Below are 19,373 nucleotides of genomic sequence, written 5' to 3' on the forward strand. Positions count from 1 at the left end.
TAAAACTGTTTTTTCTATTTATTTAGACTGCTTAAAGTGTAGATTTAAGGTATTGTACCATAAAAACTGTGTATATATATATATACATATATATACACACATATATATATACTCTATATATATATATATATATATATATATATATATATATAGTAATGTAAGAACAATCAAGATCTAGTGAAGTTTTTCAGTTTTTCACAGGTCAATGCTAATGATTGCTTATTAATGCTTCAACTGATAAGGCAGTAGTTAATATTATGGGATGCAGAATGAAGGCTGCAATTCCTTCCATCAAAAACATCCTTTTTGATGTAGATGCCATTTTAATTAAACATTCATGTGTGCTGCTGTGTGACAGTGACTATGTGGAGGATTGCAACGTGCCAAGCTCTGACCATTCACTGGCAACTCTGGTTCTGGAGCTCTTGCAAGCATGGCCTGCATGCATGGGAACCACAAGGGATGTCAAGGTTCTGCTGGTCCTTGGCTGGATGTCCTCCAGTGTGTCCAGATGGGATATTAGGAAATCCTAGAATACCAAACTTCCCTGAATTTTTGTTTGAGCTGCAGCATTTCTGCTAGAAAAATAGGTAAGTAAGGTCACATTAAAGTAACAACTTCCAAAGGCTTGATCTCAATGACAGCTCCCATCTGTTAATTACGTGTGATGATTGTTTTTATGGCAGAGTAGTGCTGCTGATGTGGGACCATGTAATCTATCTAAAATTGTTGTGACTGAAAGCCAGATTCTGACTCCATAAAATTCCATAACATCTGAGTGACTTCACTGATTTCTAAGGTGGTTTATTTTCTGGCTCACATTAATATGAATGAGATTATTATCAGGCTTCAGTTATGGTTCAGAATATATCAGAAGATAAATATGAGCAAATGTAAACTGTCATAAAGCACGTGAAGTGTCCACAATACATGCATGGGTTTAATAATAAATAAGTTTTGCAAAATTGATGGCTGAGCTATAACAGGGATGAGTAATTTCTCAGCAGAGTTTCCTTGTACGAACATAAAACCAGAACTCATATAGTTTTATTGGATGTTTAAATAGTGGTGTCTGTGTTACAAAAATAACCAAACCCAAACCCTTGCCATGGTGTACTAATGAAAGGAGACTGAGCAGATGGTTTTTAGGGACTGCACTTCACACGTTATGCAACTGTGCTGTTCTTCCAGAGAAAGAGAAGTGAAGCAGAAAGAAGTCTAGCTAAACCTTTAATGCTTAAACTTCCACTCATTGGTAACACAGAAAATGACTGAAGAAAACTCCAAAAATAGAGAGAGTATTCAGGTGTGCAAGCTACAAAATTTATTTGCTTTTACCCTCCAATTTGAACAATTATCTCATTAGAGCAGCAGAGTTGCAAATTAAGCACCCTCAACATGGTTTTATGAAGGAGGAAGGGAAAAGGAATTAAAAGTAATTCTTGAATGTGGAAAAACCTTGTAGCGTGGGCAAGAGAACAATGCCAGACAGAATAGAGTTGCTTAGGTTTGAGATACTGCCCAATGAAACCTGAAGATGAGAGCTTATACTGGAGGAGTAATAAAAAAAGAAATTCAAACAGCTTATTCCAATTAAGGAGTATATCTGGAGCCTCTGTCAGCCTTAGTAAATGGTATTTAGAGAAGTGAAGTCACCTTCTCTTACACAGACTGCCTGTAGACTATACCATTCAGTACTGTTACCACATTTCAGTAGCTGGAGTATTCAAAAGATGAGCAGTATTAGTGATTTTTAGGAAAACTGTGAAACTGTAAATGCTCCTTAAAACATTTTGTGGTGTAATCTCTATACTACTTTCAAAATTGCTCTGTAAGAGAGAGGGGAAGGAGGGGTTGGTTAAAATGCCCACAAACACTGTGCAGTGCATGTGTTTTCCTCCTTGTAAGGAGCAAAGAATGAATAAGTGGTGACTGGATGTTCTGTCAGTCAAGCAATATTACTCTGAAAAAGGATGTATTTACAGCTTTTCCCTGTTAATAGATTTTAATTCTATCAGCACTATTTATTATGTCAAAGGGGGAAGTATTGGGCTGTGATAATTTTGGAAGATGCAAAGACTAATGAGCAAATCAGTGGTATCGATATGGCACAGATACTTTGGGTTTTTTTCATAAGTAGGAATGTTCTCCTTTAGAGTCTTGTTTATATGGTCACAGTGATCCCATCCACCTCCTTCTGTAGTCACTGGGGAATTCTGGATGCTTCTAAGGCCCTCCAGAAGCTATAGGCAGACAGACTTAGATCACGGTATCACAGACGGGTTTGGAAGGGACCTTAAAGGTCATCTAGTTCCTTCCGTCTGTCCATCCATCCATCCATCCATCCATCCATCCATCCAATCCATGTCTCTCCAATTTGCAGACAAGGATGTTGTGTGGGACAGTGTCCAATGCTTTTCCATTTCCATAACTCCAGGTAAATGCTGTCAGTAGGTGGTGGTTTTCATTTTCCTGGGAGGGAGCTTAAGGTAAGTATTTAATGACATGATATTCTTGCAGAAAATTGATGAAGATTGAGAATTGTACAGCAATCTGCTGAAGTCAAACATATGATGCAATGTCTAACCAAATTACCATCACACAAATCATGGAGGAACTGTCAGATTTGTATCATTTGGGCATATCATGGTTGTCAAATTCCTCCTGTAGAGTTAATAAATCGAACCCAGCAGGATTGGTGCTGTTTTTCCTCTCTGTTCCACTATCCTATAAATAGCTCCCTGTTCCATGAGAGCAGTGGCAACTTTCCCAGCAGAAATACGAAAATACAAAGATGTCTATCCTCTACACCTCTCTTTGTGCTTTTTTCAGTACCACGTAGTGGTGTGGAGAATATTCTATTTGTACTATGAATTTACCTTTTTTATTTGGTGCGTATATATATTTCCTCTTGCCCTGAATTACAGTAAAGATGATGTGAATTAAATCAGGGTGCTGTTTGGATATTGTGCTGCATTTTTATACATAATCATAAATATAAATAATTTTCTGTCTTGACAGTACTACATTTTAAAAAGCTTAAGGCAAAGTTTGCTTTCTGACATGCATTTCTATCTCAGTCCAGCTGCACAGTGTTCACTTTGTACTCGACTGAAGAAACAGCACATAATAGCATTTCTTAACTTTCATTTTTCTAATATAATTTCTTGTCTTATAGGTCCCTGTGTAAGAAAACAACCCCCAATCCAAAAGTACTTAAAAGAACAAGGAAAACTGCCATTTAAACCTGCACAGTGTTCCAGCCTGTGCTGCTGTCTCCAGCTAGTCTGACACCACCTACCAAAGGAAAACCAGGCTGTATAGTTGTAATAGGATTATACAGTATAAACCTGCAAGCAGAAATGTGATTAATACAGGGTATTTCTGAGTCCTGCAGTGACTATATTGCCACACTGAGAAAACCAGAATGTTTATTAGAAGCATTTTCAATATGTATATATTTTTCTGAAGTTATTTATAATTGTAGCCTTTCTCTCAGACCTGCAGGAGATAATTTTTAAATTAACTGTGCAGTGTAATCAGTATCAGTAGACTATACAATCCTGAGATGTCAAGAATTATGATAAGCCTCATACTAAGCGCTGGAGAGATTTGCAACTGTGTAGTTTGCACTGCCCCATTTTTATTAGCATTTTCATTATAAAGTTGTTACTGGAAGCATAAAGTTAATGTTCTGTAACAAGAAAACAGCGATTATGCAGTCCTAAACAAGAACTCAACATTAAACATGGCAGATAAAAATAACAAGCAGATACAGTTACTACAGACAGATAATGTGGAATAAAAAAATGTAGCATTTACAGGAAGGCAATGGTAACTTTTCTTCCTTAAGCATAAGGCTGGTTGCCAAACAACCCCCTATAACTTCTGAGCATTCATCTTTGCATTTTCAAGTAGAACTTCCAAAAGTGTAGAGCATAAGCTCAAATTGTTTTCCCTTTGAAATCAATGAGAAAATAAAAATCTGATAAAAATATATGTGCTAATTAACTTTAAAAAAATGTCTTAAATCTGTGTAGCTTTTGAGAATGCTCTCTTCTGTGTCCTCCCCCAGAATCTATATTGAATGGGTACTGTTGATTACCTCCACAGCTGTAAATATAGCTCAAGTTTTCCCTTAGTGGAAAAACAGTTTACAAAACCCAGGAAGAACTGCTTAATTACTTTACAAAGTTTAGTCTTTGCTCTCACTAAACTATGGTTCCTTTTCTTTTAAAAATAATGCAACACATCCATGGGGCCAGATGAGATCCACCCCAGGGCAGTGAAAGAATGGAGGAAGAGCTCACCCTGCCACTCTCCATCATCTGCAGTCCTGGCTAACTGGGGAGGTCCCAGATGACTTGAAGTTGGCAAATGCAGCACCTACCCACGTGAAGGGCTGGCAGGAGGATGTGGGGAATTACAGCCTGACCGTGGTGCCAGGGTAAGCCATGGTGCAAATCATTGTGTGTCACCACATAAAGAACAATCAGGGGATCAGTCCCAGCCAGCGTGGGGTCCAGAAAAGCAGGTCCTGCTTGACCAACCCGACCTTCTATGACCAGCTGATGACGTAGTGGGTGAGGGAAAGGTTGTGGATGTTGTCTGCCTGGACTTCAGCTAAACCTTTGACACTTCTTCCCACAGCATTCTCCTGGAGAAACTGGCTTCCCATAGCTTGGGCAGGTGCACTCTTTGCTGGCTAAAAAACTGTCTGAATGGCCAAGCCCAGAGTGGTGGTGAATGGTGACACATCCAGTTGGTGGCTGGTCACTAGTGGTGTTTCCCAGGGCTCAGTACTCAGTCCAGCCCTGATTAAGATCTTTCTTGATGACCTGGATGAGGGGATTCAATGTACCTTCATTAAGGTACACCAAAGGACATTAAGGACACCAAGCTGAGAGGGAGTGTTGGTCTGCTGGAGGGTAGGAAGGTTCTGCAGAAGGATCTAGACAGGCTGGATTGACGCACCCAGACCAGTTTTATGAGGTTCAATAAGGCCAAGTGCTGGGGTCCTGCCCTCGTGTCCCAGCAAGGCCCTGCAGTGCCCCAGGTTGGGGACAGTGCCAGGAAAGTTGCCCAGTGGGAAAGGCCCTGGGGGTGCTGGCTAACAAGCAGCTGAACATGAGCCGGCGTGTGCCCACGTGGGCAAGAAGGCTGGTGGCCTCCTGGCCTTCTGTGTCATGTCAGCAATAGTGTGTCCAGCAGGACCAGGGCACTGGCTGTCCCCCTGTACTTGGCACGGGTGAGGACACACCTCAAGTGCTGTGTCCAGTTCCAGGTCCCTCACTACAAGGAGACTGAGGTGCAGGAGCTTGCCCAGATAAGAGCAGTGGAGCTGGGGAAGGGTCTGGAGCACGTCTGATGAGGAGCAGCAGAGGGAGCTGGGGGTGCTCAGCCTGGAGAAAAGGATGCTTGGGGGCATTTAATTGCTCTCTACAGCCACCTGAAAGGAGGGTGTATCCAGAGGGGAGTTGGCCTCTTCTCCCAAGTAACAAGCGACAGGAGGTAAAGGCCTCAAGTTGCACCAAGGAAAGTTTAGGTCCAGTATTACTGGATATTTACAGAAAGAGTTGTCAGGCATTGGAACTGCTCAGGGAATTGTTTGCAAGCAACTACAGGAAACTCAAATGCAGTAGAGTGTATGAGTATTGTATAATTATTAAAAAACCCAGACAGATGTTTCAGGCTTTTTCCATTCTACAGCAAGTGCACACAAAGTTGAAGATTTTTATTTTACACTGTTTCTTACAATATTTAGCTTCTTATACCTGAGTTCTGTTCACTTGTTAGAATGCTTTATGCACTCTACTTCATAAAATGCTAAAGGACTTTTTTCTTAAAATATTGGTCTTATAATAAAAATCAGTCAGGTTGGAAATTCAAGCACTGGAAGGTCATTAAGTGTCTAAATCAAGGCTGTTGGCATATGTCTGTTTTTATCCTCTCTTGGTGTTTTTTATTGCAGATCCTTAGGTCACAGTCACATAATTTACTGCTTTCTCTCACTGGACAACTGCCTCATTTAGCCAGTTATTGTATCTTCCCTCTACAGAGCTTTGGCTCATTTTGTTGTGCGTGCTTATGGCACATTTATTGATTTGCTATTTCAACAGAAATTACTTTACTTTCTGAAATGCCCATGGGGCGAAAAAGGAAAAGTGACACACTGAAGTTTAGTGTAAAGTTTCCCTAACTGGATATCTTCAATGTAAGACATATAGGATAAGGGGATTTAAAAGTAATTATCACATTTAAGCACAGATGCTAAAATTTTCAACTATAGAAATACGTAAAGCTTTTCAAAGCACATTGCAAATGCCACAGTGAGGAAGCAGAAAAGGAGGAAGATGCAATTAATGAATGCTCTTTTTATATCATAAACTCAGAGAAAAATCTGTTCCTAATCTCCCTTCATAAAACCTCATGTTTACCTCTCAACATTTTCCAGCTTCTGTAACAAACCAGGCAGTCTTGTGTTACAGATGAGCCCCTGTGCTGTGTAGCCCTCATTCATATCTAGGTCAGGTACGTCAGCAACGCTGAATGAGTCAGAGATTCTAACAAATGCAGTGTATGACTGTGGGATGTGAAAGATTCCCAGAAATAGCTTATGCAAATGGAAATGAAAACTGTACAAAGCAGTACTAATTCTAACTTTTGATTGATTTTATCACCTTAATTCTGTGGGGCTGCTCTAATGGAACAGCCAAGCAAGCTGCACTCTTTTTTCACACTTGGGAATACACATCTTCAGTGAAATGTTTTTTCCATTAGTGAATAAAACCATATAACCGGGAAAAGGAGAAGTCAGCATCTGCTGTGCCCTCAATAAGGGCATCCACACTCTGTTCATGGATTCCAGCTCCAGATGCAGGCTGAAGCCCTGTGCAATACTGAACTTGCTCTATATTTGAACTTTGCATTACCTAGCAGTTGGTAGAGATTATTGTTGTTGTTACTATTATTATACAAGAGTTGGTTCGGGAGAAGTCAACTCATGCCAGCCAGGCATGGAGGCTATGAGAAGGAGCTACTCAGTGGGCTGAAGAGAACGAACTGGGAGCTGTATTTGATAAACACTTGTGTGTGCAGGAGCCTATCTGCAAGTGGCTAGAGAGATGTCAAGGGTGAGAGAGAAAGTGCAGAAAACATCTGGACAGAGCACTTGAAAAAAACCAGGAAAGATATTCCTGTGAATGAAAACTGGCACTGGGACCTGAAAAATAACAAAAGAGGTCAGACAAGAGGATGTGCAGGAGGGACAAGGAAAGCATGGGTGGTGTGGGCCTTGAGTTTTGTCAAAAAGGAAACTGTGACAGAATGAGATGAACAGACCAGGATCAGGCTCCTGCTAGAGATGGGATCTGTTCATAGAATCACAGAATATCCTGAGTTGGAAGGGACCATCAAAGGGTCTTTGATGTACAGGTCCTGCACAGGACAGCCCCAGGAATCGCTGCTGTGTCAAGAGTGCCTCACAATTGATGCTGGTGATTCCAGTGCCTGGATCTGTGTTGTGCGTGGTGAAGCTGAACTCTGCTGGTGACGAGTTATGTGGCTTTTGACATGATGCCACTTCAAATAACTTGAGGGTATTTTTATTTAAGCTGTGAAATTGCTGATTCAGAGCTGCAAAAATTTTGCTTCATGTGACCTGGCCAGGCACCTCAACAGTGATAGCTTTTCTTTCTTTTCTGACATCCAACAGACAGACCCCCCTAAACATTTTGACTAGGCCAGGCAGCAAAGCTCAGCAATTCCAACTCTGATTTGTAGTCTTAGGTAAAGAAAAGGCTTTATGAATGTAGCCTTTTAAACAGGCTTTTGATTGTGCAAAGCAGAACTGTATGCAATATGTCTATGTAAAAAGTAAACCACGTGGCACGTGGATGCTCAGCCAATGGTTGTGTGAAGACAAGTGCTTTTCTTGGCAGGACAATCCACCCCACTTGCTGTAGTGAGGCTCAGTGACTCAAGGACCAGAGAATGTTCTTTCAATGCCAAGGTAAGGATGAACATTATTCAGGTCCAAAAAAGAGCACAGTCCTTTCCTTTCATGGGCAGCATGTGCCTGAGCACAACTGTGCTTTCACCTTTATTGCTCCTAGAATTATGAAATGTTCTCCAGAAGATATGTGCAGTGCACGGGAAGAGGGGCAGAAATGGGCACAAGGAGTCCAGAAGGTAAAGAGGGCAGGTCAAGGCAGCAGGCTAAAGACAGGTTTCCAGCGTTGCTTCTCATAAGGTCAGAACACCCAGTGATAACTCTGCTATAAGATTGCTCTGTTATTTGCACTTGGTCAGAGGACACAAAAAAAATTTGCAGAGGAGCAACCACAGCCTCTGGAAAGGTCTGGTCTTTCCCTTCTGCCTTCTACTCGGGTGTCTGACATAAATTCTAAAGAACACGTTTTCATAAGAGTTGTCTCATCTAAGTAATTCTGAGTAAGAAAGCATTGATGGGCAAAGTGATGGAGCAAAGCTCCGTGTAAAGCTGGTAAAGTTGTGACACCAGCGAGAAGTGACTTTTACACACAAATGACCCTGCTTCCTCACACTTGCTTTGCATGCCCATAAGCACCAAGGGTGTTTGTTCAGATAGTCCTGCCAGTGTTATCTGTGATGACACAGAGGACAAGGGACACACAACCTGGTTCCCCATGATCTCAGTTCTTACCTCAGAGGATAGGTTTAATTAAGAAGAAATCCTTCACCGTGAGGGTGGCACGACTGCAGATTCTTGAGTCAAATCAGACTCAAGATTCACAGGGAAGCTGTAGATGTTCCTGGAAGTGTTCAAGGCCAGGCGGAATGGGGCTCGAAACAACCCGGTTTAGAGGAAGGTCTCCCTGCCCATGGCAAAGCGGTTTGAACGAGAGACCCTTCCACCCAGTCCAATCTATGACCACCTCGTATGTGCTAAAGTACCAGGCTCATTAAAACACATTTTACCCACAGGTGGTGAATTAAAACGCCTTTGGCATCCCGAGGCTGTGTCAGCCTGAGCTGTGCAGCCCCGGCCTCCCGGGGACGTGGGGCGGCCGGCGGGTGCTCAGAGGGGCACGGGGAGACGACGGCGCGGTGTCGCGGCTGTCCCGCGTGTCCCCCGGCACGGTGTCCCCCGGCACGGTGTCCCCAAGTCCCGATCCTCCTCCCGCCGCTCCCTCAGCCCGCGGGCGGCGCCTCAGGGGACGCGGCCCCGCGCGGCCGCCCCTGCGCAGGCGCCGCCCCGCCCCGCCGAGCCGAGCCGAGCCGCCACTGCCGTGTCGGCCGCGGCAGATTCGCCATAAGGCGCCGCACGGGGACCCGATTTTCGGTGGTGTTGTTTTTTTTTTCCCCCTTTTCCCACGCTCGGCCCCCGGCGCGCTGTCCCGCCGAGCCCCCGCGGCGATGGAGGCGGCGGCTGCAGGTGAGCGGGGCTGGCCGGGCGGGCGGGGGAGCGCGCAGGGATCCCCGCGCGGCGGGCGGGGGAAGTAGTTCCGGCAGGGCTCTGTTTACGCTCCTTCCGCACGACAAGTAGTTCCCACAGCGGCGCCCGGCCCAGCACCCGTCGTCCCGCGCTGCACGGCGGCCTGGGGGGCTGTGGCGCCGGGGCGGTGCTCCAGAAGCCGCCGGAGGGCTCGGGCAGCCCGAGCCTGGGAATCCTGCTGTGCCCAGGCTGCCCGTCCTGAAGCTGCCGCTTAGCAGCGAGTCGGGAGCAGCTGGGAACGAGCGGCTGGAGCTGCTGCTGGTGCCGAGCTGAAGCGTGGAGACCCCAGAGCAAGCTTACAGGATGTGAAGGGGCTGCAGGGAAGCCGGAGAGGGACTCTTCCTCAGGAACTGTAGTGATAGGAGAGGGAGTAATGGGTACGAACTGAAAGAGGGGAGTTTTAGTCTGCATATTAGGAAGAAATTCTTTACTCTGAGGGTAGTGAGACACTGTAAAGAGTGACAGGGAAAGTTGTGGCTGGCCCAAGCCTGGCAGTGTTCAAAGCCAGGCTGGATAAAGCCTTGAGCAACCTGGTCTGGTGGGAAGTGTCCTTGGCCATGGCAGGGAGGTTGGGACTGGATGATCTTTAAGGTGTGTTCCAACCCTTTCCATGCTCTGATTCCATGATTCTGTGCTCACCTGGGTTTGAAGCACTCGTGAGCTCCTCTGGCAGCCGCTCTAATCAGTGTTAACAGCTCAAGGTCCCCACAGCTCAGCTGCAGAAGGCAGATAGATGTTTAAGATGTGTTAAAGATGTTTCCACTGCACTGTCATCTCAGGCCTTCGTGTGCCTTGTATTGGCCTGGCTTTCATTCGAGCAGTGAATAAAGTAACTCAGAGATGGCAGCCTGAGGAGTGCTGTGTATGTGCTTTCTGCCTTTCACAATCCCTATGTGCTGTTGCAGTACAAGTTTGTGAAGTGATGTTGCAATAATTTAATGCCTGTTAATTACCCTATATACTCAAATTTGGCTGCTGGTTGTCATTCCCCAAGTTGACTTCTTAATTTTTAGAATCCTATTTCTACCTGTCCTACGAAGTACTGATGGATAGTTTACAGCTCAAACCACCACTAAGGGGTAATAGCCATACGCTCAAACTCAGAAAGTTCAACTGCAACATGAAGAAGAACCTCTTTATGTTGAGGATGGCACTGGAACAGGTTGCCCAGGGAGGTGGTGGAGTATTCTTTTTTGGAGACATTCAAAACCCACCTGGATGCATTCCTGTGTCACCTGCTTTAGGTGATCCAGCTTTGGTGGGAGGGTTGGACTAGATGATCTCCAGAGGTGCCTTCCAACCCTATCTATTCTGTGATTCTGTGAAACGGGATTTTATGCCAAGGAGAATTGCACTATCAGGAGGATAAGTGAGTAGCAGAATAGCTAACAGGTGCTGTGTTACTTATGGACTATTGTTAAAACATTTCAGGACTGATTTATATCCTGGGATCCAACTTTTCAGTGAAAAATAATTCTCTTCCTACTAGTGCTACTAATAAATTCATATTTATTCAATCACATTTGTCTTAATAGAAAGTGTTCTGAGTGCGGTTGAACCCAGAACGTTCCTGCATGCTCAGTATTTTTGATTTTGCTGCTGCTGAGGTGTGTCTGACCTCAGATACTTTTCCTTATGGCTGCTTCAAAAAATCTGGTTCAGTGTTTCATATGGTGCATCTTGAAGCTGATGACTGATTAACTAGTTTGTGCTTCTACTTTGAGGGCTTCTGAGTGGTTTCGGTTTCTGGTAGTTCACCTTACACATTTTGATATTATGCATTAGTGTATTTTAGTGGAACCTTAAGCAGTGTTGTGTTTAGCCACATGAGGGAGATCTTAGAACATGAAAATAAAAATGTCTTGCTATAAACGATCTGCTATGGCTTTTCTTCCCCCTTAATGATGGAAAAGCTATCCTGTTTCTTTGTTGGATCAAGTGATTATTCTAAATGGAAAATAATTTCCTAGTTATTTGAATATCCTATTAAATCCATGTTATATCCAAGTAATGAATTTTATATATTTTAGCCAACAGAAGTCTGTGGAGACAGTTGTCTTCTTTTAATGAACTTTATTTACCTTTTTTTTCCAGGAGCATTTGTGAAGATGCTGTGTTTAATGCAGAAAAATACATGTGCTTTTATTTGCCATCATAATTTAAACTCCAGCAGTTTCAAATGCATGTTTCTTTTCACAAATACAGTATCAGACTGGTTAAATACAATGTGTTTGGTTTAGGTGAGAGTGCCAGAGGTGGGCCTGGGTGAAACTCGTGCAGCTCAGCAAGGCCAAGTTCCAGGTCCTGCGCCTGGGCTGGGGCAAGCCCAAGCACAAACACAGACTGGGCAGGGACGGGACTGGAGCAGCCCTGATGAGGATTGGGGGTGTTGGTGGGTGAGAGGCTGGACATGACCCAGCAATGTGCTCTGGCAGCCCAGAAACCAAACATGTCCTGGGCTGCATCCAAAGCAGGTGGAGGGAGGGGATTCTGCCCTGCTGAGACCCCACCTGCAGTGCTGTGCCCACCCCTGGGACCCCAGACATGCGAAGGATGCCCTTTGAATGCTGGAACAACTGAGCTACATTAGAGTCTACATTATGAAGTGTTCTTATTGCAATGTGCAAAATATAATGTCAGAAAGTTTTGAATGATTTGGATCTTAATTTTGTTTCACTCCTGACATTTCATGTGCCTAACAGCACACAATGGATGTTTAAATAGAGAAGAGTAAGAACGGAGCAAGCACACAGTGATACTTGTCCGGAATATGGACTTAGACATTCTCATAGGCTTTGCTGAGCCCCAGCCAGTCTCTGTCAACTTGGTGCTTCCTGGTCAACTCCTAAGAATTCTGGACACCAAGTGGATGTGTACCCACCTTGGAGTTGCAGCAGCAGGGGGAGATCAGCTGCAAGGCAGGCAGTAATTTCAGACGGGTCATGTCCTTCAGGACACCTGGTTTTGTAGTTCTTCATTTTACACTTTGCCTTTTGTCCAGCCTTCAGTTATATCTTTCCAAGCCGAAAAAAAAAATCTGATTTATTTAACTGCTCATGTATGGAACCATGCTGTGTTTGTTATTGATCTTCCTTATTTCTGTACCTTTTAAGGATGTTTATTATGATTATTATTTCAGCAGAGGAACAATATCCAAAGATGTAAGTCCAGTATGGATATTTTCTATTTTTCAGTAGGTCTTTGTATTATAGGACTGTCTCTTTTATAGGTCTGTCTGTTTTAGCTCTAAGGTTTTGTTTCTGAGGAGTGCAGTTTCTAGCCTTGTTTTTAGGCTGTCTTTAAAGGGTTTGCTATAATTGAGAGATCTTTCACAGAAAATTTCTCCAAACCATTATAAAATGACAGCAAATTGAAAAAATTATTTTGCTATGGGCTTGCCTTCTTTGAAGGGTCTTTTTCCTACACAGATTGCTTTTTATTGCACAGGTTCTTGGGCAGGCCTGTTGCTGTTGATGTTTTTAAAATGTTGCTGCATTCTGCTTTTTATTTTTTAAGTTGCTAAAATTACCCTTAACGCCTTACTAATTTTTTTTTTTTTTTATCTTAAATTGGACACAATTTTAATCTTCTTTTGCTTTCCTCATTTGATGAAACTTCTTTGAAAATGTTTACTTCTATTGAAAGTTCATTTTACTGCTATTTAGCTGTGCTAGATTTTTCCTTCCCATTTCTAAAACCTTCTTTGATGATTAGCATCAAATATGATGCTTTGAAATAGCCTTCGTGCTGCTTTCAAGGATTTAATTTGTCTTGGAACTTTTTAGGTTTTTTTTTGTGGTTTGTTTTGGTAAAGAGGCTTTTTATCTTCATATAGTTTGCATTGTTGAAGTGAAGCATAAACATTTGGTTCTTTATCACTCTTTTAAGAGGGCTTTTGAGTAGTACTTTAATCATGGTTATAGAGTAACTCTGAAATAATGTCACTTTGAAAAGGGTCTTGTGTTTTACTTCTGATAAAGTTAAGAACAGTTTCTCCTCATGTGGTTTCCCTGTCTGCTTGCTGGGTGAAACAGTCATTAATGGTGTCTAAACGTTTAATCTTGGCATCCTTTCCTGACCTGACATTTAACCACTCTGCATAAGGCTAATTAAAACCTAATTACTAAGAGGTAGTGTTGCTTGTCTTAAACAAAAGTAATTGGCTTTTTACATGCTGCTTTCATATTAACTGCTACCTCACATTTCATTGCTTCTACCTAAACAAAAAAAGTCTTGTTTATTGTTCTTAGACACTTCAATATCTTACATGCTTAACATTTGTGTGTGAAAAGTTCTTTTACAAAACAAATAATTTGATTGGAATAGCTGTGCTCCCTTTTTCCACTTTTTATTGTACTTGATATCTGTACAGAAACAACAGAAAGAGGAAAAAAACAAAACAAAACGCCCAACAAGACCAAGTCCTGCTCTGATGAATAAGATTTTTAATTGCAGAAAGTTCCTGTTAAGAATTTGATGGTGATGAGGCAACAAAGTTTGTTTCAGCTCTGGAGTAAGTTTAGAAAGAAATAAGTTATTATTCATATTCTGAACTTAATTACTGCATATTTTAGGAAGGTTGACCAGATGCATAAGTATTGATCCTATCAACTTTTTACACAGGCCAACAAATACCCAGTGACTTTATTTTTTTATTTAATTGTGGAGTTCTAATTCCTTTTAACAGCTGCAGAACTTTAAAGGCACTTACAGAAGTTGTTAACTCTTGCCTGTTTTGAAAGGAAAGGTGAAAAGTTTTGGATGCATTAGAATGATTTAGGGTACATAAATACAGATTTGTGTCCTTGCCATGTGTGTCTTGTAAAAGTAAAAGTTATTGTAAAAGTTATTAAAAATAAAACAAAACAATACCCAATGCTGAGACTTTCTTTTATGCAAAATTAAAGTTTTTGGTTAGTTAAAATTGACTTTGTACTAGGTTTTGTCATACACTGTTTAAAAGTATATATGACAGTAATATATTCCTTGATTCCCTTAAGTACTGTTAATTTCAGTGATCTTTCCAAGATAAGTGCTGCTTTCTCACCCCTTTCCTCTTCCCTACTACAACTCTAAAGCCAAACAGACAGGTACTGGTTTATGCTTTGTGAAGGGGATTGGGAAACAGGGAATCTGCTTCCTCATCTGCGGCTTGCTCTTTGTTTTTAGTAATCCATTTGTTAAACTCCCTTTGCTGTAGATATGCTTAGTGTGAAGAAAAAAGCCCCTACTAATTAAGCAATATGCTGAGGGTTTTGGAAGAATTAGAAAAAAAAGGCTTTGCTTAAGTTATAGCTCAATTTTCCTCATAGTCAATTAAGAAGAAAATTATTGGTATTATTTATTTCAGTGTATATTTAGCACAGCTTATAGGAGCAAACTGAAGATAATGAATTACCACAAACATGTTTAGTGAACAGAACGTCCCAGATTGGTTTTGGCTGAATTTCCTGATATTTGTGTACCTGCATACTTGATTACTGTTCTTTTCTTTTTCTGCATATTTAATTGCTGCCTAATTAATTGTTCAGTTGATTTCCTACATAATTAATTATTCACTAATTAGTCATTGATTCTATGCATAGTTAATTAACTTATTCCTTATTTGATTTTTACACTTAATTGACTATAATTCATTGCTTTATTGCTACACTGCCTAATTAGCAACTGCATAATCAATTACTGTTTGCTTATTCCATACTTGCTTAGTCTGGTGATCAGCAGAGTTTATTCTCTGCTCTCTGACCTCCTTTTCCAGTCATTCTACCTAAAATAGTTTCATTACTCTGGTTTCCATCTCACCTCTGAGTAAAGCTCATGCATCTTCTGTGTGTTCTCCTGGTGCTTCCTGCACCTTCGCTGACACTCACTGTGCTCTGCCACCTGGGCCGCTCACTTCTGGGTTTGGGTGGCCTTGCTAATCAAACACTTGTAACACCCACAGAGGCTTCTGGGTGCTCTCCTTGCTCTTCTGCCCCTCCCCAGGAGTGAGAGATAAAGTGGTGTGTGAGTACTGATTGCAGCTGTGAGGAGACAAGAAACCAAACACTGAGCCTGAACTTCTAGGGTAAACAGCCAGCAGGTCAGGAAGCAGAAAGAGTGACAAATAAAATTTCAAAACAGAAGTGTCAGCTAAATCGTGAGATTTCAGTTGGCTAAATGTTTAGGTAAATGTAGGTTTTATTTTGCATTTACATTTAAAGAGAAGAGTTGTTATTTGCTGGGTCAATTACAGGCTTCATGCCCTTAAAAAAAAAATAAAAAACAGTAATGCTAACTAGAGCAGAATTAGTTCAAAGGAACATTTCAACATACTGCAATCAAAACAGAAATATCTGTGTGCTCAAGACAGCAGAATGCCTGAGAAGGAGCCCAGCTGAGCTCCTAAGAACATGTTGATTGTACCGTACACTTACACAGCTGCTTGTGTGTAATAAGGGAATATTTCGAGCAACAGGAGCAGTACTGGAGTTGTTTTTTCAGAGATGTTGTGGAAGAGATGAAGGCATAGCCTTCCTGTTAATTTTGACCTCCTTTTGTTATGTTTCAAGAGCAAACAGCTGTAAAATAGACACCTCTGTTGCTCTTAACTTTCAGGGCACCTTAAATGAAGATTTTTTTTTTGAGTGGGGTGAACTGTATAATTAGTGTGTCATGAAAGAGGTAGACTAAGTTTCAATAGGAAAGTGTTCCGGTTTGTTTTAAAAATAGGTTCCAAAATACAACTTCCCTGTTCTCTTACCCTTGGATTCATCCCAAAATTCACAAACTATCACTTTATTTCTCTACTTACCCAGTGATCTCTGGTTTGACTTGTACCTCAAAAGTGCTGCTTGTTCCAGTTTGGTTTCAGTGGGCTTATGTCCCCAATTTTCCATAGGGAGGTGGAGGGAGAGTAGCAATTGCAACCAGTCTCTGGACCAGAGCTTCATACATGTGGGTAGAGAACAACTGTGCTGTTAAAATTGGTTCCTTGTTGTTTCATTGGAACCTGAAGGGAGTAGGGACTCTTCAAAAATCAACCATTAAACTAAAAGATTGCAGTGTTAGAAGGCAGAAGTCCTCTGAATTTTTCTGGCTAAAATCTCTGGCTTTTTAAAATCTGGGATTATATGAATTCTTCTTTATTGTTATTTACTTTCTTGACGCTTTGCTTTCATATCACATTTCAAGTACCTGTGAATTAAACAAAAACATAAAGCCTTATCTAAAAAGTTGTGTCAAATTGACCAGGGGCATTTTAATGACATTCTTCATTTGCTCCTGCTGCTTTAAAGGTTTTTAGTTTGTTTTTTGTTTTGTTTGTTTGTTTTTCTTAAATCAACAGGAACTTTTCATGGAACTCAATGAGGGCGTCATGTCTTATGTATAACTTTACCATGTGTTTGAAAATATATGAAATTATAATGTTGTTTGAGGCTGGAAGGGGAAAAAGGTTTTAAATTTTTCTTCTTCCTTTTGTACCATGTTAAAACATTTCTAAGATTTTAGCCAGAAGAAATTTTTTGTCTTATGAGGATCTAGCTGGGAATTTCTTAAATTAATTCATTTGGGGAAGTATTATGAATGTGTTCATTTAGTGATATAACATTAATGTTTTCACCTCATTGCTGCCTGTTATGTGTCTTAAGTAAATGATAGTTACTATGTTGAACTGAAATCCTGGTAACTCATGGTAACATAAAAAACTTACATTTGAAAACACTAATTCCTGGTTTTTAAACTTGTTTTTTCAGGGATCAATTCCATCTTCATGTGTAAGCTTTGTAACTTATTTTCACCAAATAAATCCGAGCTGTTGTCTCATGTCTCCGAGAAACACGCAGAAGAAGGGACCGGTGTGGATGACATCATTATTCCTCTCCAACCTCTAACAGTACCCACAAACACAAGCAAAGATGGAGAAGGTACATTCAGAAATTGAGAGAAACGTAATTTTCAGTGTTACATATTTTTTTAATAAAACCTGTGGTGTGATGACTCTGCATTGTGTATAGAATGGTTTCCATAATTTGTTTTTATAATGAGCACTCTGCAGCTGTCACCCCAAATTTCATTCAGCACAGAATAGATCATATGACAGATATGGATAAACTCAACGTGTTTTAGGGAATGATGACATTGGCTCATTAATTTTCAATGTCAAGTATAGTAAAGTTTGCTTCCTACAGCTTTAATTTGAGCTCTGTAGTGGGAGCAGTGGGAAGATTGTCTAGCAGCAATCAGGACACCATGGTGAAAAGCAATCAGGACAGCATGGGTGGGGATGTATCTTGAGGCTTAGGTGTCCTTTTTGAGATGTCTAACTTGTTTGTTGTGATTCAGGTAATGTTAATAGTTCTATTCCAAAATGGAAGTGATACAATTCATAATTTATAACTGTGCTTTGATAGTGATGCTGGTAAATAAAGCAATCAGAGGTTGAATTAGTTACACATAAAAATTTTACTGTGCAATGGAAGAAGTTATATTCATACCATTCCATTTTTCACTGATCATAATTTCCATCCTTTGGAATATTAGCGATGGGTTCGAAATAATTCAGACTTCTTATATTCTTTTATGCCCTTACTGATTAATGAATTTATATTGCTGGCAAACCTCTTATTTAACACAAATACTAGGATTTTTCAATCATTATAATTTCTGGATTTTAAAAGCTATGCGCTTATGAATCAACCGCCCTCTAATATCATACATTCAAGAATTTTTTTGTTGTTAACATATGTATGTGATGTTTCTTTGCTTATTTACCAGCAGTAATTCAATAGTTATAGTAATTTCATCAATGTAAGAAGATATTTCTAATAATGGTCATTTACTAGAGCTGCTGTCTCCTCAGGTGGCTGGTGAGGAAAAATCTCACCAGAGTATTATTTCACATAATGCCCAAAATTACCAGTGTATCAGAAGATGATGAATAAATTTCAAATCGGTGTTCAAAATGTCATTCTAATTTTATTTTCTTAGGACAGAATTAATTCATTGGGCAGGCAAAATGCATTTTCCTTTCTCAAATCTTTGTTTCCTATTATCCCTCCAATACATATGTTTCTGAGCACAGTGAGACTGGTACCTTGTAACATATTCTTACTCATTTTAGTAAAAAAGGCTCTTCTGTAAACTTCTCTTTGCATTTTTGTCAGGAGTATCTGCACTTTTTATATTTTATGTGTTCAGCATGCATTGTACATTTATGAGGATAGTTTGTAATTGCCATTATGATCTGCAGCAACAGAAATTAGACATAATTAGCTTTCAAGAAAACAACTCTGCAAATCTTATGTAAAATATAGCATACTTAAGTTATATATTCATAATTTACCTTTCTAATTATTCTTGGAGAATACTTTATTCATCAGATGTGCTCATATGGTGCCACCTTTTTCAGGTTATATAGCCCAACTCTTTGCCATCTACTGTCAGTAAGAATGTCAAGGTAAATTACTTTTCCATAGTTTTCAAGTCATGTTCTAGGCATCCTTCAGCATTTCTCCTTTCCCATGAGGCAGATTGATTGGAGAAGAGGGTTCTGAAGTCCCATTGAATTACTTTCTGTGCTCTGTTAAAACAAAAAAAAAAGTACAGTATTCTACAGTTGAGCATAGGATTTGGAAAAAGTTCTACTTTCAAAGCATCAATTATTCCCTCCTGCTATGGAATCTGCATCAAATAAAACTTAAAAAGTTTGTAGCATACAATTATTTGTCAGTGAACCATTCTTTGTAGTAATTCAGTATTGTCACTGAAAGGAGAAGTAATTGGTGAGTGACAGTCTTAGAAATTACAACTTTCAGTACTTGGTGATTAATAGATGAAGGTATTTTTCTCCTTTGAAAGTGTAAATTCTTTTCCAGTTATTGGTAAATACTGTAGCTACCCCACAATTGGTATAGAA

At 40.6% G+C, this 19,373-nt stretch overlaps 1 protein-coding gene and 1 long non-coding RNA gene across 5 annotated transcripts in view; one reads left to right on the top strand and one right to left on the bottom strand.

Annotated features, from left to right (window-relative positions):
• Positions 1-3,623: 3,623 nt before the first annotated feature.
• Positions 3,624-9,154, bottom strand: LOC137468653 (uncharacterized). The gene is made up of 2 exons (XR_010996085.1): positions 8,963-9,154; positions 3,624-4,838 (listed from the first exon to the last, which is right to left on the bottom strand). It is a non-coding gene; the product is annotated as an uncharacterized lncRNA (long non-coding RNA).
• A 106-nt stretch (positions 9,155-9,260) lies between these two features.
• The window catches only part of ZFAT (zinc finger and AT-hook domain containing), a 75,610-nt gene continuing 65,497 nt past the window's right edge, over positions 9,261-19,373 (top strand). The window contains exons 1-2 of one of the 4 annotated variants that reach the window (XM_068180512.1): positions 9,261-9,415; positions 17,212-17,382. In XM_068180512.1, coding sequence (XP_068036613.1) covers positions 9,397-9,415; positions 17,212-17,382 — 190 coding nt within the window. In that variant the 5' untranslated portion in view covers positions 9,261-9,396. Of the gene's footprint in view, positions 9,416-9,522; positions 10,868-13,498; positions 13,989-17,211; positions 17,383-19,373 lie in introns of those variants that run through there. The other 3 variants (XM_068180523.1, XM_068180533.1, XM_068180508.1) reach the window with 3 other exon arrangements.

Source organism: Anomalospiza imberbis, chromosome 1, assembly GCF_031753505.1.
Source record: "Anomalospiza imberbis isolate Cuckoo-Finch-1a 21T00152 chromosome 1, ASM3175350v1, whole genome shotgun sequence".
In the NCBI taxonomy this organism is placed as follows: domain Eukaryota; kingdom Metazoa; phylum Chordata; class Aves; order Passeriformes; family Viduidae; genus Anomalospiza; species Anomalospiza imberbis.